Source organism: Sphaeramia orbicularis, chromosome 9, assembly GCF_902148855.1.
Source record: "Sphaeramia orbicularis chromosome 9, fSphaOr1.1, whole genome shotgun sequence".
Classification (NCBI taxonomy): domain Eukaryota; kingdom Metazoa; phylum Chordata; class Actinopteri; order Kurtiformes; family Apogonidae; genus Sphaeramia; species Sphaeramia orbicularis.
The window spans coordinates 50,022,349-50,046,857 of NC_043965.1; the positions used below are offsets into that span (position 1 = coordinate 50,022,349).

The following is a 24,509-nucleotide window of genomic DNA, read 5'->3' on the forward strand; positions in this document are numbered from 1 at the left end:
ATCTGATTCTCTGTTTCCCCTTGGACTGAAGTACTATTAGGCTATAAGTATAGATAGAATATTTGAGCAATTAATGCAAGACATACTCTATCCTCTAATTGGGACCAATGATTGATCTATGGTATTAGCAGTAATCAATACTTGTACATCAGGAAGTGCATTCATAATTCTCTGGTATTGAGCAGCATCTGTTCTCAAAAGCTTGTCACACTAAATGCATCTTGTGTAAAACATCCAGACTGTTCCTCGGGCTTCTGTGTTTTTCTACATCAGTTCACAGGAAAAGGGTCTATCATGTAGGACACTAAAAATCAAACCATGTTTCTAATAACATATAGTGTGGTGTAATGTTCTTACAGACTCGTATATGCAGTGATGGACAATTTACATCTGTTCTGTTTATGAATAATTGCCAGATAAATGCAGTCTTCACAGCTCTGTTTACCTTTTTAGCATACAGCACGATCTTCTGGAACTGGCTGGTTTCAGCAAAGCACTGGATCACCTTGTTGGGGACATTAGCTCTGAGGTACACACTAAGAGCAAGGGTGGGGTCTGAGGCCTTGACCAGGTCACCCAGCTCCTCTGAGCACTCCAGCTGCAAAACACAAAAACACAGCTACCACTCAGAGAAAATTAACAACATACAATACTGAAATTTGTAAATAAAGTGTGTATTCTATCTCTCAAGGGGAAATCATGAAGATGAGATATTCAACACTCAGTCGTTTGACTCCTCCGGCTGTACCTTGTCCTCCTTCAGCCACTTCTCCAGTAGCTGCTTGCGACCCTGCTGGAGGACAGGCCTGCACAGCTCCAGGGACTCAAACTTGTTGAGCTGGCCCTGATCCAACAGAATACCAAAGTACTGCAACAGAGGAGAGGCCTGACCCGGCTGTGCTGGGACACTCTGAAACTTACGGATGGTCTCAGCCGTCCGCAGGATACCCTGAGGCAAGGAAAACATCCCAGTTATGGATAAAGACAAAATAAGAGAATATAAATAACTATATCAAGATGTCTGCTGAATTTTCTCAAGTACAAATTCATAATTACTCCAGTGTGTGTGCATAGTAACTGTGTTTACGTGTGAATAATATTCCATTTTTATTCAGAATATGACAATATTCTGAATTTGACACTTGAAAGACAGTCAGCATATTCCATTTACATGTATACTGCACAGAATGTGTGTCTTAACTGCTTTTTTACCAAAGCCTGTAACACATGGCCTCCTTCCAGTCAGCTCTGTGTATTTACATAAACCCACAGGTTACAAGGCTGGGTTAGAGAAATATGACCAAAACCAAAGCTCACATTGTGTTTGAAAGGACAAACAATTTTTAACATCATGATGATAATAATAATAATAATAATAATAATAATAATAATAATAATAATAATAATACAACATTGCATTTATAAAGCACTTTTCATTCAGCAGAATCTCGAAGTGCTACAGAGAGAAGACAGTCCAATAAAAAATTAAATACTATATATCAAGTATAAAAGACTAAGCAAGTAAAACAAGGTCATGAAAGGCTTGAATACAGATTTATGGAAAATGTAAGAATCTACAGAGACATTGCTGAAATAGCATCTACCTTTGAAAGAAGAGGTCAGTAATAATTATAACAATAAATGTAAAATGATTATTTCTTTCAGGCAGTTTCTGTGTTGTCTGTTTTGAGCTACAGTAGAAACACAGAGGCATAACAAGAAACACTATGGAACAGGATCGAATCCCTCTGTAGATATAAACACTTCATTTATTCCATTTCTGCAAACATTATTCCCTAAATCTTCCAGCCTGAATATCATTTCTAACCAGAAAAAAATCTTGAATGCCTCATATAACAAAACTAAACCTGTTTTCCAGCACACAGATGTTTATGGTTTGGGCCAACACTTCACAGCAGTATAGGTTACAGACATACCTTGGGTGCTGATGCAGCCACCTTTGCAGCTTCTGAGTAACTTCCCTGTGCAAAGAGAGTGTTGAACTTCCTGGCAAAGAGCTCCTCGGCTCCAGCCAGGTTTGACCTCACAGCCATCCTCAAGGCCAGGTCTGGGTTCTGCAGGACGTTGGTGGCATAGTTGACAATGTTTTCCTCTTCAACACATACTGACAAGACCTACAACGAAAAGGGTGGAAATACATGAATAGTAGGGATGCAGAAAAAAACCTATTCTTCGATGCATCATGATGCAGACGTGCCTGATTATGGATTGATGCAGAAATGTCAAAAATCGATGCTCTGAGTGTAATGTTATTTTAATAATGTTGACAGTGTAACTAAAAAGGCAGAACTAAATTGTGACTGCTGTGCCACCCCGAACAGTTTACAGCGACACACACGAAACAAAAAGATGGCAGAAAAAACAATCCATGTGGTGCCTAGAACTCACTTAAAAGCCAGTATATGGAATCATTTTGGTTTCTATGAAGTCGAGGGGAAAGGGGAACTGGACAAAAGCGACAATATTTACAGGATGTGTCAAGCACCAATGAAGTATTTTAGGAACACAACGAACATGATTAAGCATGTTCATCTTCCTGTTGGTTCTTTGCAATCCAGTGTTACCAGGTACATGTATAACCTTCCAGCTGACACATTTTTGTTGTCTCAGTAAAAGATAATGGAAGCAAATTCATCAGCTTGTTTTTATTATAGATCATTAGAAATGCATTTAGTTTTAAAAAACAGCACATACTTGTCATACAGTGAGAAAAATATTAATTAACTGCGGGGTGCATCCATAATTGTTTATAATCAGATCGTAACCCTCTGAATCTGAATCAAATCGATTCGTCAGGAACCAAGTGAGGTGCACCCCTAATGAATAGTCAATAAAGGAAGGAAGGAAGGCAGCATAGCAGCCAGTGGAAGAAAAACATTTTCAACTTAACCATGTGCAGCAGATCTTTTTTATAATGTTTGGGGGGGAAAAAAATTACTGTTATCCTGTTTATAACTTGTTTCTCACCTGTCCCTTCTTGTTGACACCAATGATTCCTGAGCTGGCTTCATGAGGGGAAGTTACAAAGATAGTCTCCGCACTGATTCGGTTCATGTAGATGCACACTCCAGACTCCAGGTCATAGAGGTGAATGTAACCATACTTTGTGATTAGATATATTACACCATGCTTATTGCCAATCTGAGGAAAAACATCAGAGAAAGGAATTATTCTTCAGAAATCATCCTACACTTAACAGAATGAATTAATACCAGGGACTGTTCTTCACCTGCATGGCTACAGGAAAGTCGGTCTGGGCCTCTGGAGGGAAGAATACATCCACTGCTTTTTTGGCAAATGGCTGGTTTCCTGCAGCTGGCTGACCGACTTCAATGATATGCAACTGTAACACAAAGCACAGATACACATAAAGAAGTGACCACAGTATGCAAATTTACACAGTAAAGAGGAATGTGTTAGAGAGCATAGGAGAGATCATTCATAAAACTAGAACTACCACCTCCACAGTTTACATCCATGTCGGTCCAGACTGTATCTTTTGGTGAAATGGAATTTAACACTATATTGACATATAAGTCCAGTGAATCCTTTCAAGTGAAAAACTTGCAGTCTGCACTTACACCACGTTCACACTGCAGGTAAAGATGACCCAAATCAGACTTTTTGCCCATATGTGACCTGCATTTTTTGGAACAGCAAAAATGTGATGGTTTTCTGATCGGACCCAGAAGACTATCTGGTCCTAAATTGGATACATATCTGATGTTTTGCCACGTGACTTCAATCAGAACAGTCATGTAGGATTTCATCTGACTTTTATGAACCGTGAGAAACACTGCAATTCTGCACTGGAGGAGGCCAGAACCGGCAAACATCCACATTTACTTCTGTAAACACAGTGTGCTTTGTGTGATGTCACATCTTCATCTGCATTTGTGGGTCACTTCAGGACCATAGACTGTTCACACATGAGTCTGAAGGTAGTCGCATTTGAATTTTAAGTTGAATAACCACGCAAAAAATCATACCTCAGTAAAAAATCAGAATTGAGCATTAAAACCTGCCATGTGAACACAGACTTAGAGACTGTTTTATAGAGTTGGCAACATTAGGGTAGACCAACAAAAAAGTAAAGCAAAAGTTTCCAGGTACAATCTAGCATGCGTAATCCAAAGAAGAAAACATAACATCCTGCACACTTTTAATCCTCCACAGCCAAATATAGTGTAAGATTCTGCTGAAAGTTACTGCCCTATATTTTGGGTTAGATTGTCTTTGTGTAAAACTTATTACATACATATTTATATTTGAAAGTACTCAGATATTATAACTGCACAAGGCCATTTGCCCTTAAAAAAGTAGGTCAAGGTCACTTATTTTCAACAGGCTTCTGCTCCATGACCTATGGTCAAGTATTAATGTTACCTTTGCAAATGTCACCTACCAACTTATACTAACAACTTACTGACATTTCCCTACGGTGAATCTTTTGTCCATGGAAAAGTGAACCAGTTCCAAGAGGGTTGGAAATTTGAACCAGCTGATGTGGCACTAGAACCAGACCCCCCAAACCTCCCCCGTGCACTAGGTTTGTACCCTAGGTTATAACACATATCAGCCAACTGAGTTGAAATACTTTGTGTTCATTTTGTGAATTTACCTGTGTGATATACTTATTAACATATGCAATATGGCTAATAATAAGTTTTGGAAGGCCATGGTAATGTTGACCTTTGACCTCCAAATTAGTTCAACCTCCAATCCAGATGAACATTTGGGAAAATTTAAAGAATTTTCCTTATTGTATTCCTGAAATATCAAGTTCACAGATATCAGAGGTATTATTAGAAGTAAGAAACACTTCTAATAAAGTCTGGCTACTGCTGTTGCCATCTGTGAGACAAATAAACCTTTTGTGTGGCATGACTTTGTTCAGACAGTAGACTAAATAAACTGATATCATCATGAGTCTGATTTACAGTATGTATCTTATCTAGAAGCCCTCACCTTTCCCCCAGCCTGGGAGCGCACAGCAAAGCAGAACAGAGTGGATGGTTTGGCATTTCCCTCTACTTTGAACTCCCCAAAGGCAGCAGCGTGGCCCTCGATGGGCTGGGAAACCTTCCTGTCAACAGAATACAGCTGCATGGCCCCAACCACACGATTTTGCTGCAGGAAAAAAAGAAGAAACTTGAGTGGAATAAATTCAATCAAATTATCTGGCTTGATTTTTGCAAAACACACACACAAAAAGACACTAGAGCTGAGAGAGTTGACTTTCCTTTGTCCTATACACAAATAGATAAGGAATCACAGAGCTAATAACTCACATTCCACATTCTTCATTTTCTGCCACCTGCACTTGTACTGTATGAGACGTGAGTAAACATGACTGTGTTCATACCTGAGCAGATATCCCTATCAGCAGTAACCACTTCTGTTGGTCGTCAGTTCTGTAGTTAATGATCTGACATCCAACCAGACTAGCGTGCCGATCAAATACTTTGGCTGGTTGGGAATCCCCCTCCATGCTCCAGTGATACACAGCTGTATCCGTTACCAGAGCAACGGTGTTGACCGATATCCACTTCCAGAACATGACCTCCTCTGTCATCGTGTGAGCCTTCATCTTACTCTTCATTTCAATGTTGAAGATCTGCAGCGTCTTGGCAGCTGAAGGGAGTAAAGTGGAAGAGTGGATGGAAGTCAGTAACTGATGCCGGACAGTAAGTTGCACAGACAACACACATTAAACTCAATCATGTTTTATATTCTTATAATTTAAAGTTAGCAAAATATAAGCGATACCTTGAGCTGCACTTTTAAAGCTGGGCTGGTGATTCGAAATTGAGCACTGCATTTCATGAACTGGAAACATCCTTACCATGCACAATTAATCCAAAGACAATGTATATGTAAGAAGTTATAACGTAATAATGTAAGGATTAATAATGTAAAAAGTTGTTGTTTTGTCTTTTTCTTAAAATGATCACACTTCAGTGTCATTAAATTATTGCTCCTCTGTTCTCTCTCTTCCTAAACTATACTCTCACTGACCACTGCTACATTTTATTAAAACACAGGTAACAACTTTACATACAGAAGAAAAGATTTCGTCTACGTCTAAGCTTGAGCAGCTATGTGGTTTACCACTCTATGATATCTGCTACTATCACAGACAAGTGGAGATAAAAGGAATTTAATCATCATTTCAGAATATTCAACTCTTTTCTTTCAAATGTCTTTTCCATATGTTACTGTCTTTTTATGAGGTCTCAGTGTTTTTATCGGAACCATTTAAGCAATGAATTTTTCAGTGCAATAAACATAATTTTTCCACCTTGGCTGAACCAAAGTAGCAGTGGAAATAGATTTTAAGATCTGAGCAAACTGAACTACAACTATATGACAGAGTCACTACAACAGAAAGAGGATGGAGTTTATTTTGTTGTAAAGAAAGTTCTAGGTTTCTGTTCATGGCTTAACAACTTCTCTGCCCTTTGGTTAGTGAAACTAACCTTCGACTATAAAAGAAACAGGTTTATGAAAGTAATTTTTGTAGCGATAATCAAACTTTTATGCTGAGGAATTGTGTTATTACAACAGTCCTACACAGAACTCTAAAGTAATAGACTATATAAAGTGAAACCAAAACATAACCACCCCCCACATCAGTCCATGGACATGACACATCACATACCTACATCTATGTTCATTCTGTCATCATCTTTCTGATCATTTTTGGCGAAACATGTGATGATATAAAAATTGGTGATTGACAACTGAATGACCAATCGCTATCAAGACATGCAGGAGAAAACAACTGAGGATGTATTAAGAGACCTGGATACAAGACTGCCAACATATAACTCCAATAATTTGTCAAGTTTATCAGAACATTATAACACAGCCTGTAAGCATCATCTAGGTACGTCAGCTAACAGTGGTTTTAATTCTTTACTGCCAATTTGGTCAACTAATAGAATTCAAAGGTTTAAATTCTGATAACAGTAATGTCAAAAGTTGTGTAAACACAGCTTTATGTGGTAACTGTTAGCAAGTTGCTGAAATTGTTCTGTGACATTTAGATTGGCAGTGTTGGTGGTACAGTTAGTTTGGTACATTCAATCAATGACCCTTTCCCACATCCCGAGCTCTGCTCTTTTGTTCAAATATGGTCATTCTGGCTCCAAGCACAGGGCAATGTTGAAATTACAAAGCTGAGGCTTCAAAACAGGAGTCCAAAAATGAATGGGTGACATCACAGTAGCTGCATCTACTTTTTTTATATAGTCTCCCAGAGTCTGAAATCCAGTGTTAACTAGTACAAGGTCTTATATTAAAATTAAAAAGTCATGTGGCACCTCAGGTAATGAAAATACTTTTCCTTCACTTTTCTATAACAAAAGAAACTAGTGTCATGTTGTCCATCTTTATACACAGACTATGAATAAAAACAAATGGTTTACATAGAAACAAACAGATGAGGTAATGCATGATTCAAATGACTACTAGGGCTGATCTGCAGACTGCTATCAGCACACACACTTATTGATAAAACAATGACATCCTTTATGTGCAGTGAAAAGAAATTCTGAAGGTTGATTTGACTGATTGTACCTGTTCACAAAAGGCCTAACTCTTTTCAGTGTGTAGTATCTGATGATGCATACCACACACACATTCTACTGGCATTCAAGTCATGCTAATACATGTTTAGTTCTCATAAAAGCAGGATGTGCTAGCAGGTTGTGTCAGAGAAGGGGTGTGATACTGCAGGAGTTCTCTAGTAATGGAAGTTATATCTAAGCAAATGCCGTATGCTTTAATTGATTAGCAGCTCTGTGTACTTGAATGGGGGGATGTGGAAAGCTTTTATGAGAGACATGGCTACTGTATCAGACAGAAAGACAGACAGAGAGCAACTCACCGTCTGAGAAATGACAGAAAGCAAGGGAGAAAAAGCAAAGTGTCAATCAGGTAAGAAGACAAAGATAGAACACAGGAAAAAGGGCAAACAGGGGCATTAGATCCTCGAGGGGTAAAGGGAGGGCAGTGAGTGAGAGAAGCATTACAGGCAAATCATCTTGATCAGCGCTTGTGTTTGTGCTCTAAGGGCTAGTTTCAGTGGCAGAAAATCAATTTGCACAACCAATTTAGTACATTGAGGAAATAGAACCGAGTGCACTCTACATATTTACAGCACCGACAGAGGATTAGTCATCACATGACTGTGGCATTCCCACAGCAATACTAACAGATCTGTTAAAAGTTAAGACAAAAACAATGTGGATGCCATCCAAACCTTATTCTAAAAATGTAAACAATAACATCATCATCCACTAATAATAACAGCTAACGGTTTTCTCACAGCAACACAGTATTTGTCATGTCAGAGCTAGTGGTGCAGCTGCTAAATGTGAAGCTGTATGCCATACTCACTCTACCTTTCAGGGCAATGACCTTGCTGGCGGGGTTCATGATGGCGCTGTCAGCAGATATGGGTCTCCTGATGGGGTTGGTGGGGTCGGACATGTCCACAATCACTACCTGGTTCTGCTCACCCACCTTCTCTCTAACACAGATGAACTTGTCTGACTCCATGGTTAGATAGCTGAACCCGATGTTCGCTGGGTTCACTCCCAGGTTCTGCAACTGTGGAGAAACAAGGTCTTAACTGCAACACTAACTTTTTTCTGCAGTTTCAGGCTTATTATGAGCATTTGCTTATTCATTTATTTACTTATTTATTTGATGAGAACAATGTATATTATTGAACACTCAGTACAAAAAAAAACATTACATAAATGTAAATATGTTGGATTTAGCTGGACGCTATTTTCCATCCAGTCCTCAACATTTAAAGACAGACTAAACAAACAAACAAGACAATACAGTGTATACAGCACATTACTATATAAAAGTGTGCATCATACAATACATTGTTAATACAATAAATACAGTATAAATCTGCCACAAAGAATAACTACTGGGATGTAAATGAAATGCTTATCAGACATCACAGGTGTTCACAGGTTTGATTAGATTTTAACCTTTTTTTTTTTAGCTCTTTTTTAAATGTAGAAAAAGTGGAGATTTGTGGAATAGCTGTTGGAAGACTATTCCACCTCTTATTGCCTATAACCGAGATGGTGTTTTGACCTGTTTTAATTCGTCTGAACAGCACCTCGCAGTCTAATAATTCATCTAATAATTTCTTCCCAGGGCGTGGGGGGGGCAAACCTTGGAGGGACTAGATAAGACAGGTGGGTTTCAAAATTTAACATATTATATTTTTCAACAATTGTACAGTGATGAATTGAATAAGGTTTTTTGGCAAACACCTTGATGGCTTTTTTATAAAGCTGTACAACAGGTTTCAGTGCAGTTGACACCTGCAAGTGACCATATTGTGAAGCAGTACTGAATATGAAAAAAGATCATGTAGTGTTGATATGACTATAAATATAAGACCAGATTTGTTAAAAAAAAAATTGGAGATTAAATTTTATAGTGTTGATAACTTTTTTGATATGTTTTTTAAAGGTTAGATTGGAGTGCAAAATTATTCCAAGGTACTCAAAATGGGTCCCCCTTTCAAGTGCCTCACTTCCTATACATACATTAATGCAGTCATTCTCAATAGGTCTTTTGGGATACATCATGTTAAATGTCTTTTCTGTGTCGAGCATAAGGCAATTATCTTTGAGCCAGTTATTTAACTTATTTAAGGCATTTATAAGCTTGGATGAGATACTGTCACTTGTGTGAGTAATAATAACAGCGTCATCCACATACATCTGAATGTTGAGATTAGGGCAAACACCCGGAAGGTCATGTATTTACAGTGAAAAAAACAGAGGTCCAAGGACTGAACCCTGTGGGACACTGACTGGACAACCTAGGGAGGATGACTTCACACTGTCAACAGTTACACATTGTGTTCTCATTGATAAATATTATTTAAACCACTGTACAGTGTCATCAGAAATACTGAAAAATCTAAGTTTTTTTAAGAAGAACCTGGTGGTTGTCGGTGTCAAATGCCTTCCTAAAGTCAAGGAATACAGCTCCTACACAGAGATATTTATCCAACAAAAACTTTTTTTTTTTCAGTGAGCATGCAGTTTGCTGACTCAGTTGAATGATGGGCCCTAAACCCAAACTGCATTGGGTGAAGAGCAGTAAATCCTTTATCCAAGTGTGTGATCAACAGATTTCCAACCCATTTTTCAGCTACCTTGGATTAAATTGGAAGGACACCTATTGGCCAGTATTTGGCTTCCTGAGTTTTAGAGCCAGATTAAAAAATAAACATCACTGTAGCCATTGTCCATGTTAAAGAAACGGTTTTGCTATATTAAAGCACTTGAATTTACTTTCATAAAATTTGTATCAATACCATAAATGTCATTGGCTTTAGAACATTTTAGTGATCTAATGTTTTTTGACACTTCCCATTCTGTTTTTTTTTCCAGATGAAAAATGGGCTGGTCATGATCAAACAAGGCAAAATGGTTGAGGGAGTGAAGAGTTTTGTTATTTCTAGCACACTGTTTAAAAAATATTAAATTAGCAATTCTTCTTTGCTACAAAATTAGAAAGAGTGAGTTCTTTCTTACAAGTTTTCGACAACGTCTGCATATAAAACACTCGCACTTACTAATTTTGTCACAGAGAAGAATTGCTAATTTAATATAAGAAAATGACAAAAATCAACATAATCAATTTGTTTAAAAAGTAATTGTTAAAAGTATTTGCTAATTTTGCAGGGTCTTTGACAAAGATATTGTTTATGTGTTTTTAATAAATCCATTAACTGGAGGTGCACAATTCTTTCAGCGTCATCACTACAAAGTGGACGTGCAGAATAGTCACATCATGGAATGTACAAGGTCTACTGAGATAACTAAAATCATGTCATTCTACAACTTTTTCCTGCTTAATATAAGAGAAGCTCCTCCAGTTCTCATTTTCCAACTAATCTACAAAAGAAATCAGTCTTCTTTTGCTTACAATTCTTGGACACACGGAAATGTGCTGTTTCTGAATGATGTACGGGCTCTGTGTGTACAGTGAACAACCAATCACACATATTCTCCATTAGTTTGTCAAACAATCATAGCAGCCCCCGTCCAGCCCCATGATCTGAATGGTTACTTACTTAATGGTTACCCATAGAATTATTTCAGCTACAGAAACAATGATATTGACAATAAATAGATACTTAAACGACAGTGCCTTCATGGTGACTTAACCAACACAATGAATGACTTAATTTCCCTTACGAATATCACTTCAGAACAGTAGTCCCCAGTCCACCTGCTTTACTGTTTGGTATGTTGAAACCAATTCCACGGCACTAAAGTCCATGAAAAGGCCAAAAAAGTATCAACAGATGTGATTTAGTGGTCCGTATCGATAAGGAGTAAACTAAAATTTTAAGTAAATCTGTCAGAAATATCAAAACATAAATGCATATGTAATACATGCTGTATTTTACATATTTATATGGAGTCAGGAGGGTCAACAATACAACTAGAGTCCTCACTGTTTACTGTAAAGGTTTGGCCAATATTGACTAAAAAAAATTAAGTAAAGAACTACAGATTTGGTGTTGTTGACCAAAAAAAACATCACTATAATAGTTTGCCAACAGATTCCAATATTACGAATGAATGAAAAACTCAGTTTGCAATAGAATATCTAAACTGAGTGTTAGAGTGAATCATGTTTCCATCTCTCTCAACAACAAAAAAAAAATGCAGTGGGAAAATAAACATGGCAGCAGCTGACATTTGCCTTAAAGGGAAAAAACAGCAAGTGGTCAAGCAAAACAGTGTTTCGATTAAAATAGCAGCAGGTCTGCTCTAATTTTCCAGGGATATTCTTAAAGGTTGTTTTTCAGACAGGAGGTCTGGTGGTGCAGAAAATCAGGGAACAAGCGTGGGTACCAAACAGGACGTGAACTCAACACAGTTTATCTTAAACTATATATACACGCCTATATAATTCAGTAGGTCCTGACACTGCATTTATTCCACTATCTTAGCAGCCAGCTGCAAAAAAAAAACCCCAAAAAACAAACAGTTGAATTATCATCATGGCCCGAATGACACTAAACACTAGATAGGTTTCTCTGAAGGGAACTGCTAAACCAGGAATACATTTAAAGCTTTAACAAAAGTCAAAACACGCATGAGGACACAAAGACCGAGCAGATGTCAACATCTGCTTTGTCAAATCAAAGCAGAACTAATAAACACAAAAACCTGAAAACTTCCACCTTGTATTTTGGGCTGTTGAACAGGGGAATTATTGTGCACATTGTCAAACTAAGTGTGAACTGCGAGGACAGACCAAAACACGCTCTCTCCCTCTGATGACTGAACTGACTGCATTATTCAGTCTGAGGCAAGCGGAAAGGAATCCTGACGCTCATCACAAGGACAGCACTATCCCACATTTGGCTTGTAGAGAAGGAGAGCCCAGCACGACTGCTGAGCCATTTAACTCATGTCATCTACAAAACAGGAAGGATGTACCAGTCCACCATTAGCATAGATATTTGGGATTCAGAGAAATGTAGTATTTCTAAAGTTTGCCAGTGTAAAACATGATGTGTTCTGCATAAAAATACAGATTGTTTTACACAAGTCCTGCATTAAAACAGCCTACAAAGACAAATGAGGATCGAAAACCTTGGATAGCAGTGAAAGGATCTGTACATTTCACTTAAGATAAGCATAAAACTGATTGACTATTTTAAGTAGGTGCTACGTAGTCATGGTCTTAAAACTGCAAACTATTAGAGGTGGAATTAAGTCTCAGAGTGACTCAAAATACATATGATACCAAGTACAGGTATTCTGTAATAATAATAATAATAATAATGGATTGGATTTATATAGCGCCTTTCTAGACACCCAAAGCACTTTACATTATTGACCCATTATTCATTCGCTCTCACATTCTCACATTCTCCCTCTAATATTTGATAAACTGCAAGACACTTATCTATGATACATGACAATGATACTAAAGATGAAAAGAAATATCTAAAAAGGCAAAAGTTCTGTGCCTTGTGCTGTTAGTTTCACTGAATTTAGAAACTGAGTAACTGAGTACAAAAAGTGCATCAAGTTCTAGTTTAGTGTCTTTTTTACACACATGGAATGGAGCCCCCGTGACAAATAATAAAAGATTAACTCTATTTATCCCGTGAGGGTGTTCAGTGTCTGTGTGCCATCATCCCAAGTAGTAGTGACTGGTGAGTCAAACTAGCAACACAATTTGTATAGAGCATCTATATGTTTGAGTAAAAATACCAGTATCTGGCGCCAGTATGACACAATATAGAATTGTACAATAAAATCTACTCCCATAGTCATATTATCTGTCAAGTAAATATAATGCACTGGATGCAATGCAACATGAATCGCATCACATATCTGTCATTCTCACACTTCAACTCATTCTTCTGGAACTATTTTGATGGACAGAAGAAAGAAACACTCTTCCACTCTAAAACAGCTCCTTTTCTGTTTTATGTCTTTAAATACAAAAAATGATGAGGGCTAAAGAATATTTGGCATAAAATTAATGAATTAATTAATTATTCAGATGCCAGCCCAGGCCTCTGAGTAATTATACAGCATGTTTTACATGGACAGCAATGCAAAAAAAAACCCAAAACAATAAAAACTGAAACAGAAATATGAGCCATGCTTGATACAATTTTGACAGAATTCATTCATCCATGTTTTGACAGACGTAAGAACAGCCAATCCTAATTAAGTAGCGTCGCACCGAACCAATCGTGCTAGACCCACGTCAAGTTAGGTTGACGCACACAGCACAGGCGTAAGAGCAGCCGCAGCATACACGCTAATGTTTGGGCTGCAGCGGGAGGTAATGAGTTTTCCCTCAGAAGAAAATGTGACTGAACTCGGGCGACCAGGTTACTGAAAAGTAGGGTGAGAACCATTTTGGTTCCGGCATACAACAGAGGCACAGAAGCCGGTAGTTGGACATTCAAAGCATGTTAAGTTTCACTTTCCTTTTATGGCAGCTATGGTAGTTACAGCGGTTATGGAAAGCACCCCCACGTATATACCCCGGTACTGTTTGGTGAAGATGGTCTGTTTTGTTTGTGTTCTCTTTTAAAACCTGAAAGCTTTTTCCTGCTAGTCAGACTTTTAGTTTAGTTTTAAATATATGTGCCTGTTTTATTTATCTGAAACAGTTGTACAATGTTCTTTAGCACATCTGTCATGTTCAACCTGACAGAGAATAAATCATATTTAAATCAAAAATAACCTTCTGAATTCTTTACAACTAACTTATGAGTAACAATAAATTTAACCTTGGCAAAAATAGTGATTTGATTTATATTGTGATAGATACCGATAGTCTGATATGAAAAAATTATCATGATATGATTTTTTTCCCAGATATCGCCCAGCCCTACATGTGCATGAATCAGTAATCAAAACCATGATACTGTGGGTGACAGTGAAACAGTGACAGGGAGCCTTTTACTGCTCAGTGACTACTGGGATTTTTCACACTTGAAGTGCATTTTGGTGATAATAATTAAACTATTTTATGATGTACATAACTTTAACTTGTAGTGGCATACTTTCATCATCTTCTATCATTTCTTTTACTTTAATAAAGGATCACAAAAGTGTGTACTGCATTTTATCCATTTCACCTAATGCCGCTGAATGTGATTTTAAACACAACTGGCAGCTTGAAGTACATATCATTGTCAGACAAACCCCGTAACTGCTTTACTACTAAGGATTAAGTATTTACAACCCTTTGTAAATTTAGGCTACAACTGCTTTTTGTGAAATTATGGGTTAATACATTGGAAAAAAGCTTCTTGAAGAAGACCTGAGGGAGGATTAGAGCCATATGCTGCATCTCCTCAGGACTGCCAAAACTATTTCTGAACAGGAAGGGGGAGGAAAACCACAATAAAGATAGCAGGAGGAAAGATAAGGATGGAAATGAAAGGAGGAGACACAGTACTGTCCAGCATCCTGCAAAAAAAGCAAAAAGAGGAAAAGAAGCCGGAGTGACACATACTCCTTGTACGAGAAATGAGAAAGAAGGGATGAGCGTTATGTATATGCAGTGCATTTCTAGGAAAACAGGCCTTAGACAATGTACAGTTCAGGGTGGGGCAACTGAGTCACCAGAAGAAACCTCCCCCCAGCACACTTTCTTAGTACGAGATTCCACTGAAATCACACTCCAACTACAAACTCCTGTCTCCACTGATCCACAAATTACCTGTTGTAACTGATCTGCTCTAAGTCATCTTCCATTTAAGATGACTACTCCAAAGATCAGTGTTAATATCACAACAACGAAGGCAGCAGAACTTCACTGATGACACAGCGCTGACGGTATTTGATGAGTCATAGCCTGGGTGGACACATTGCTGGGGCGCTGACACCGTTGCATCAGCAGCTGAGGGTTTTGAGTCCAAGAGGCGATTAATAAAAGCAAAATAAACCCGAAGAATGCAACAAAAAGATAGAAAATGTTGCCTCTTGTACATTGAGGTATTTAAGATCATTATAAGTTGAAGGAGTCAATGACTCCTTAAAGAAAAAGACAATGTGCTTATTGTACACGTGAATCACTTCTCTATACATGCATTCATGACTGTCTGTTGGTGACTGAACGCAGACGCTCATCTTCTTCTGTGCCAGTCACGCTCGGGGTCGCAGATGTGTTTCTGTTCGACTGAGAGTGATGAAATCATTTCCCCATCCTACTTCCTCTCCTAATGTGATTTGCTGGACTCAAATTGACCTGCTTACCTACCCTCAGCTGTTTATTACATCTGATGCCGTGGGTTCATCAGTGTACATGTAACGGCGCAGCAGGATGCTGTGAACAGCCACAAGGCAGCGAGTTAGATCCCCTCTATGTAAACTAAACAAGACAATGTTCAGGCACTTTATAGCTGCAGAACATTTTTGCACTTACACAAGCTGCTACAGTACGTAGGCTGCTGCACAGACAGCCAACAGCAAAGCCACACAAGCTGCAAATGACTCTCACTTTAACACTTTCATAATTCAGTGAACCACTCTCTATCTTTGTGTGCTTTTGCCACCAAGCTCAGGCATGGTTTGAAGGCCACGGTAAACATGTTTCCACATAATTGTGAATAATCTTTTTTTAATGTCACAAGAAAAGGAAATAAAAGGAAAGGCTGAATTAGGCTCATTTTCATCAACAGCAAATGAAGTCGGCTGCATACAGGCTGTGTTGAACCAGATTTTAAGAACCAGAGTAGGAGTAGATTCCATGAATCAGAAAAAAACAAGTAATTTTAAACCTGCTGAAAAGAAGAAGAAAATGTTGAATGGAAGGTGAAACTAACTGCTATGTTTTCCTGATTTATGGAAACATACAGGAAGGTGGTAGAAATAGTTTTTCCTTCTTCACTTCAAGTGGAAACATCACATCAGTCATGTGAGGTAAATGTTCACTATATCACAACATATTGGGAAACGGTGTTTTCATGTTTCCATATGGAAATATAACTAGTGATATAGTCTACACTGAGATCCATTTAACTTTTGCCACTGTTTAACAACCTCAGACAATAATCAAAGACGCTTGCACAAAATGCAAAAGGCTGATTTCAGCTTTCAGTTGTGAGAGATGTGATACTATTACTTGTTTGATTTAATGCCCAAATGAACAGCTTTCACTTATGGAAGGGAAATTTGAGTGTACATTAGTTGCTATTTTGTTAAACATACAATATGTAATTTCTTACACTTGGGGTCTTTCAATTAAGACATAGATGACACTGTAAAGTAGAATAGGATCATGGGAGTTATCGCTTTCACCATCATCGCTGATGAAAATCTACATGACTTGGCTTGGGCATAAAACAAGTTTACAGACAAGGAAAATAAGCAAGGTTAAATACTGTTAAAAAACAGTTAAATGTTAGTAAGGAGGATGGGATGCCATTAAAGATTACAGTTACATTGAGTAAAATTATGCATTTTACAGAAAGTGATGATGAATTATGATTTCACAAGAACAGTCTGAGTTTAGGAAACTGATGAGGAGTGAGGGAGGGACTAGCACTGGTTCACTCTGCCAAAACAGCAGCTCTGAGACTCAGACTTTGTCCTCTGTAGCTGTCTTAAGCACATGAGTATATAGAAGTGTTTGTAATTGTTATAAACAGATATCAGGATCATTTGCTTGGCTCATCAATTCAGTTTTGAGGCACAGCTCAACAAGCTGGTCCCTTCCTCAAGATAGACCTGGTTGCACTCCTGAACCTAAGCCCAAACTGTAGACAGAGAGCTGTAAATACCAGACCAAGGAAAAAAACTAAACAACTTGAGGCCCAAAGTCCTGGGTTTGCAAATTCCAAGCATTTTTCACTCTGCTGGAGCCACCTAGATTCACAGGGGGATACGACTGGGGCACAGCCGGGATTTCACTGTTAGAAGGCGGAATGTAAATCAGTCTGCTACTTATCACTGTCTACAGGCAAGACTTTCTACAGATATATAAGGGAAAGGTATGTGCTGTTGAGAGCAATTCCAACTAATAACCCCAGACACTGCCAGGTGCTGCACTGCCCTCCATCATGAGCTACAGCAGAGCAGAGTGCTGTTAGGGAGGAGAGGAAGCACCCGTTAGCCCGTGAAGTTCTCTTGGCCGGCACAGTTTGGTGGATAAAGGATCTCTGGCTGAAGAAAGGGGGGCTACTGGCCAGAGGAAAAGGAGTGGGGGTTGTGTGCTTTTTTTCTCCTAGTGAAAGGCCATTTCACTGCCTGCTGTTACCATAACAACAGGCTACAGGCGAGAGGGGTGCGTCACAAAGTTTCTCTTTGGTTGCAAGACACCAAGAACAGGGACTGTTATGGGACAACTATTATCAAAGTCCGAACAGAGGGAGAAAAGGCAGTCATGGTAGAGATAAGTCCCCCTCAGATAAAACAGTTAACTGGCCTGGTCATTTAGATTTTCTAAGGATATTTATTTATTAAGTTAGGGTTTTGCCCACTGAAAGATTGCCAAATAAACTACAGGATCTGTGGAACTCAATGATTTTTTTATGATGGAAACTGCACATTCTGCTAGCACTAGAACAACATACAAGTATGTTATAGATAATATTTAGATGTCAACTTGACATTAAACTGTATTGCCTTGGCCTTTACATGGTAATAATGAGGTAATTTTTGTTGAAATCTGCCACTACATATATTAAACTGAACTGAACTAAACTAAGATCAATTAAACTGCACTGAAATGGGTTTGGTTTAATGCATTATCATGTTCCAGGCTGCATTATGGCTCACTTACAGTTACCTGGACTTAGCTCTTACAGCAGAGTGAATGAAAAATACATTTTTACATATAAGTAAGACTGCAGGAGTCTAATTTAGTTAGCCTATATTATCAGTGCCGTGTCCGTTTGGAACTCATGCTGTACACAAACCATACTCGTGCGGGTAAACCCAGGCCAAAGCCGGCGTTGTTGAAGGCTCCAAAGTCGGAATATGTTGCTGCAAGACATGACAACATGGTAGCCACAAAGCTTGAGCCCTAGTGCCATTCAGGTCTCAGTTTCAGTGTTACCATGAACAGCTGACCTCAGTTGTCTGCAACAAAAAGTGTCAAAACACCGCAGTTTCCAGCGGCGCGAGCGCCTGGATGGTAACTGACAGCTGGGGAAAAAACTGCGGCGTAACCACACACACAGGTCCGCAGTGGAGCTGGGGATGATATGACTGTTCAATTTTTACAAGTCATCATCTGCCCGGCAGGAGAAAACTAGGCCTGTAGCTATATTGAGCACCACCCCGCAGCCCTATTTCAGATTCCATTTAAATGCGACATGTGCCGTATGTGTGCGGATGGACACGGCCGAAGAGCTGCGCAAAAACAAATGAGCTGAAATCCGTCTGTGGGCTTTTCTGTGTGCGCTGCCTTACCTGCAGATGTTCCTGAAAGCGTATGGGCAGTATCTGAGCCATTTCTGGAGGGTTTCTCTGTCCGAAGAGTCCGTGAGGAAGGAAAGGGGAAGGGGACAACAGGAGGAATAGAGGTGGTCTTGTTCTGGATGTGTCCCAAATGTCCCCAAAAGTCAAATATGATGGACAGTGGTCGGTGGTCTGGGCGGCTCGCGTTGGAATCACACGAATCCAGTGACTGCTCCCATTCAGTAGCCCCCCTACACTAGTCCTGAATCAAAAACTCCGCGCCTCCGCTAAGAAAACTAGTGCACTTCAACTCCAGCTGAGCCCCGAGTGTTAACTGGTTCCTCCTCGGGCCTGGAAAAGAAGCGAGGCTGTACCGAAAATACAAAGCGGTCCAGCACGGGGGGTGAATTCTCAGATGGGTGGGTTTATCTCAGAGCTGTCAGTGGAAGAGCTCGGATGTGCCGTGTGTAGCCCTCCGCCGCAGCCCCTTCCCCCTTCCTCTACCACCAACTTCGAACTCAGGGCTCGTGACAGGGGCCCCACCTTTGCATGATATCTACACCATCACACACACACACACACACACACACTGAAGAAAATGTGTTATTGCATCCATGAGTCACAGACACAGCACTGTCTGCAACTACACTTGTAAAGAGATGGAAGAGCATTTTCAGGAACATCAAAAGCCCCTCAGTAGACCCTCTACCACTGTTAGGATTTTATCTTCATTAAACCCTTTCATGCATGAATGATGAGAACCTTAACCCTTTCATGTATGCTGGTCACTACGGTGCACAGCTCTTCTACACCTGTTCTCTTGTGTATTCATGGATTGTGTTCTTTTCGTTTTTGTTTTGTTTTTGTTTGTTTTTTTACACATATCTTTATTAAAGTTTTAAGACACTACATATCTTTTCTGACATGAATTGGTAACATTATGTAGATCTCTCTTGAGCATAAACCCCCAGAATCATAAGCCCTCCCCATAGTTTTCACACAATTTATCAGTAAATACATGTTTCTGTGCGTCAAAAATTAAACACATGGTGTCCAGTTGAGAGGAAATTTTTGCAACTTCATGAAAAATAGGTTCATAAAAAAAATTTTTTTCACTATTGTTTTGTATGTATTTTTTAAAAAAAATTTTTTTTCACTATTGTTTTGTATGTATTTAAAAAAAAAAATTTTTTTTTGATTATTTTTATTTTATTTTATTTATTTTTCAGAAGAAAATTTTCAATTGCGTTGTGTTTTTCATGCCTAAAGAGGAACAAAAACACTCAGGAAAAAATTTTGATTAAGGTTCTCATAATTCATGCATGAAAGGGTTAATCAAGATTTTTTTTTGCCTGAGTGTTTTTATTCCTATTTTGGCATGAAAAAAACAATGTGATTGAATTTTTTTTATTAATCTGTTTTTCACAGAGTTACAAAAATGTCCGCTCAGCTGGACCATATGCATTTGCTTTTTGAAGCAAAGAAACATATATTTAAAACCCATCATCAAAAAGTGATATACTGTGTGAAAACTATGAAATACTTATATTTTTTTAAATGCAGCAAATCTCATGTTTTCACACATTTTATCATTTTCTAAAACTAGTTATGGAGATAATACACACACACACACACACACACACACAAAAAAGCCTTTTTGTTTGAGAAAATTAGCATTTCATTTACACTCAAACATGTTAGTGCAGATCAGGTTTATCAAGAACAGCAAAATTACAGTCATGGTCAGAATGTCAGTGCAGATGATACATGAGCATCCACTGTGTTGGTGGATATCCTCCTGAGACCCAGGAAAGCAAACTTTTTTTTTTTTTTTTTTTTTTTTTACATTAAACAGTCATCTTGATTGGAAACTGCATAATGCAACAGTTTTTTCAGATACATTTTTAAAATTATTTTTATTTATTTATTTTTAATGAAATGTCCTTTGCAATGAACAGCTCTTTTTTTTTTTTTTTTGTGAAACTGTCAAACTTTTGTCCCCTACAGAGGACAAAAATGCAATGCTGGGTCTCAGGAGGACATGGAATTAAAACAACTAAACCCATGAACATACAAGAGAACAGCTGGAGAATAGGTGTCCACTGGACCACTATGCATGAAAGGGTTAACTGCGTGGCACCTAGAAATTAAGCAAAACTCATGAATGCTGCCTTTGGTACACTGGAGTATTTCAATGTTATTGTATTTCCCTGTATCAACTTTTAAAACAACTATTAGATTTTTAATGATTCATTTTGTGTTGTGAGCCATCTTCAGCCATTTGACCCTTCCACTGAAACATAACTTTTTTTAACTTAAATTTATATGCTTAAGGCAGGGGTGTCAAACTCATTTTCTTCCGGGGGTCACATCCAGCCCAATTTAATCTGAAGTGGGCCGAACCAGTAAAATCATAGCATGATAGCCGATAAATAATGACAACTCCAAATTGTTATAGTGCAAAAAATATCATTCAATTATGCCAATATTTGCATTTACAAACCATCCAAACAAAAAGGATGTGAATAACCTGGAAAAAAGGAAATTTGTTAAGAAATTTAAGTACAATTTTATCAATATTATGCCTCGACTTATCATTTATACATATGCATTACAAATCAGATCTACAAAGACACAAAACATTTAATAACAGGCAGAATATTGTTAAAATTGCCCTTAATTTTCTTTAGACATTTCAGGTTGATCATATTTGTTCAGGTTATTCACATTTTATTGTTAAAGGATAGCTTGTTAATGTAAATATTTTCATAATTTAACACTTTTTGCACTTAATCAACAAGAAAAAATGGTGTTGTCATTATTTATAGATTATTATGATATTATTTTTGAGTTCGATGCCCTAACTTGCACTTTGCAACTTCATCCCGTGGGCTGGATTGGGAACTTTGGTGGGCTGGTTTTGGCTCCTGGGCCACGTGTTTGACACCTGTGGCTTAAGGTGTCATCTTGAATTCTATTAACTTTACATAAATTAGACTAAAAGTTCAGTGCATAGTATTTTGTGGCACCAAGCAATCAAACTACAGATTTTAGCCGAATAAATCCGCTTGTCAAGCGATGACATCTTATCCATAGACTAGTAAACTGCCACACCACCTGATAAGATCTAACAGTAACTAAATATTCATTTATTGAGTCAAGCGATAGTTTGAGGGTCGCAATACACAAGGTCTATTAACAGCAGCTCTACAGTCTGTCATATAGCTCAGCGATGGGCCAAACAGACATGACTTTTTATAATGATTTCCTTCTTTATCATCAAAACCAGAGGTAAAAATAAACAAATTCACTAAACATGTCACTAATCTCTCCCTTCAGGGCAAGGACGTTCACTCTGCAGAACCTTAAGACAAACTGTCGTAAACATTGATTGGAAGAGTGTTCTGTGATATCAGGGAAGTGATATGATTGGTTCGCTTTAGTGGCTGTTTCACCAAAAAAAAAAAAAAGAAAGAAAATGACAATATTACATAATGTTTGATAAAGTTTACTATTTTTGCCAAGTCAGTAAGCTACCATTTAGCATTATTTCATACATGACCCTTTGTAGACAGTTATGACCCCTGGAGCTCCACTTCTTTAGTCCAAAAACCCAATATGGTCAAATCATGAACAACTGGACTCAAAACATTGGTTCAGAACAGTGGCAGCTTTTCCACAGTGGGCATTAGGGTGCCACCCCACGGGTCTCACATGAAGAAGGAAACGATAGGAATCACCTAAAATAATTTTACAAAAACATTAATTCTTAAATAAACGAGCATTACATGATACAACCTGTGAGTGCCATGTATAATCTGCATTCAAGTGTAGTTTAAAAGTGATTTTGGTCGTTTAGTGAGGTGTCAAGTCACATGTTTCCTGTTTGGGGTGTATGAATCTGCGTCCAAGGCTCTCCGTTAACCATAATATACTGTTGTTATAAATGGCATGTGCGCAGTAGATCCCCTCCAATACAAGAGATAGGAGAGCCTCAGGGTGCAAAAAAAGCACCACCCACAGGGATAAACATCACATCCTGAAAAGAATCAAGACCTTCCTCAGAAATAGACTGAATGAATAGGTCCATAATATTACTAGATCAGGACTGAGTGACTGAGAGGCTAGTGAGTGGTTAGGACAACTGGCTTCAATGTAGGATGTCAGGGGATTGATTTCTGGCACGAGAGGTATCGCTGAAATGTTTTAGCCCTTACATTGATTTTCTTTCTTTTTTTTTTTTTAATGCCATGTGATCTACTCACACTACCTCCACCGCTGGTCTAAATGCTTTGTCCATACCATCAGTGGAAAAGACATTTGTCTTTTTTTCTTCTTTATGAAAAATACATAAATAAAGTAGAATAAAGAAGAAAAAAAAGAGAAAAAAAAAAAAAGGAAAAGACATTTGTCAGGGACATGCCTGACTTTAACAGAAGAGTCACAGAAAAATGTGCATGTTTGAAGGATAGACAGGTGACATTTACATATAAAAAATACTTGACTGAAAACACATACTGCACATTTTTGTTTCAATTCAAATTAATATTTTAAAATAGTTGTGCATGTACAAGTATCCTAGTGGTGATACAGTATGTGGTTACAGTGTACCTGAAATCTGACTTGGATATTCACACCTCACCAAAAAATTATGTCACCATCCACCACTGGTTCAGAAACCAGTGGATGACATCCTGGATCTGCTGTCCACAAATTATGTACAGCACATGAGTGTTGGTACAGGTACAGATTGCAGTCAACTGCACACTGCTCAGTTCACCCTCCTTCATGGTGGTGGCAAAAATGCAAAAAAAAAAAAAAAATGCAAAAAAAAAAAAATGCACATCTTGCCAGAGTCAGTGTTCAGTTTGGTGGTTCTGGGCCTTTAATGGGATATTAACCCTGGTTCGTACGCCATAGTGGAAAATAGTGATGATGACGTGCAACCTGTTATAAAATGGAGATAATAAGAAGTCCTTTGTAATCTACTGTAAAAACATGATGGACTCTATGTAGTCTCTCTCTGTTTGTGCATATATAAATGGCTTTTACTAGGTACTAAATGTGCAACAGTTCTTGTTTTCAGGGAAACCATAGTTAAATCGCAAGACATCCCTTTGCTTACAGTATCACTATATTTTCAGTCATAACCTCTGCATCATATGTGTTATTTCACTCGATTCTTGTCAATAGACAGCTCTAGTTAAATGCATGTAACAACTGCTGTGCTGCTGATGTGCACATGAGTTATCGTTTAAAAAATAAGCTGCAGTGAACAGCCGTTGGTGTGAGTCGGTATTACACACAGGATGAGAACAGAACATGACAAACAAAAGCCAGTGTTTCGAGGTATCAGGCTCACTCAACACATTCACACCACAGAAACAAGAAAAGGAAGTGTCACCAAGGGTATGAGAGATGAAATTTTATTTGTTAATGTCGTCCATAGTATATATACGGTATTTTGGCGATAATGTGTTTTGCTCATCTTTCCAGGGTCATGTGATCAGCAGGTAAATCTGGTTGATGCTCCACACCCAC

The 24,509-nt window shown here is 38.2% G+C and overlaps 1 protein-coding gene across 5 annotated transcripts in view; it reads right to left on the reverse strand.

Moving 5' to 3' along the window:
- The window catches only part of cltcl1 (clathrin, heavy chain-like 1), a 45,200-nt gene extending 25,831 nt beyond the window's left edge, over window positions 1-19,369 (reverse strand). For 3 of the 5 annotated variants that reach the window (XM_030143398.1, XM_030143397.1, XM_030143394.1), the window contains exons 1-10: window positions 18,981-19,369; window positions 8,430-8,637; window positions 7,913-7,915; window positions 5,387-5,655; window positions 4,990-5,151; window positions 3,251-3,364; window positions 2,989-3,162; window positions 1,938-2,135; window positions 749-949; window positions 446-598 (exon numbers count right to left, since the gene is read on the reverse strand). In XM_030143398.1, coding sequence (XP_029999258.1) covers window positions 446-598; window positions 749-949; window positions 1,938-2,135; window positions 2,989-3,162; window positions 3,251-3,364; window positions 4,990-5,151; window positions 5,387-5,655; window positions 7,913-7,915; window positions 8,430-8,637; window positions 18,981-19,022 — 1,524 coding nt within the window. In that variant the 5' untranslated portion in view covers window positions 19,023-19,369. The remainder of the gene's footprint in view (window positions 1-445; window positions 599-748; window positions 950-1,937; window positions 2,136-2,988; window positions 3,163-3,250; window positions 3,365-4,989; window positions 5,152-5,386; window positions 5,656-7,912; window positions 7,916-8,429; window positions 8,638-18,980) is intronic. The other 2 variants (XM_030143399.1, XM_030143396.1) reach the window with 1 other exon arrangement.
- Window positions 19,370-24,509: the final 5,140 nt, after the last annotated feature.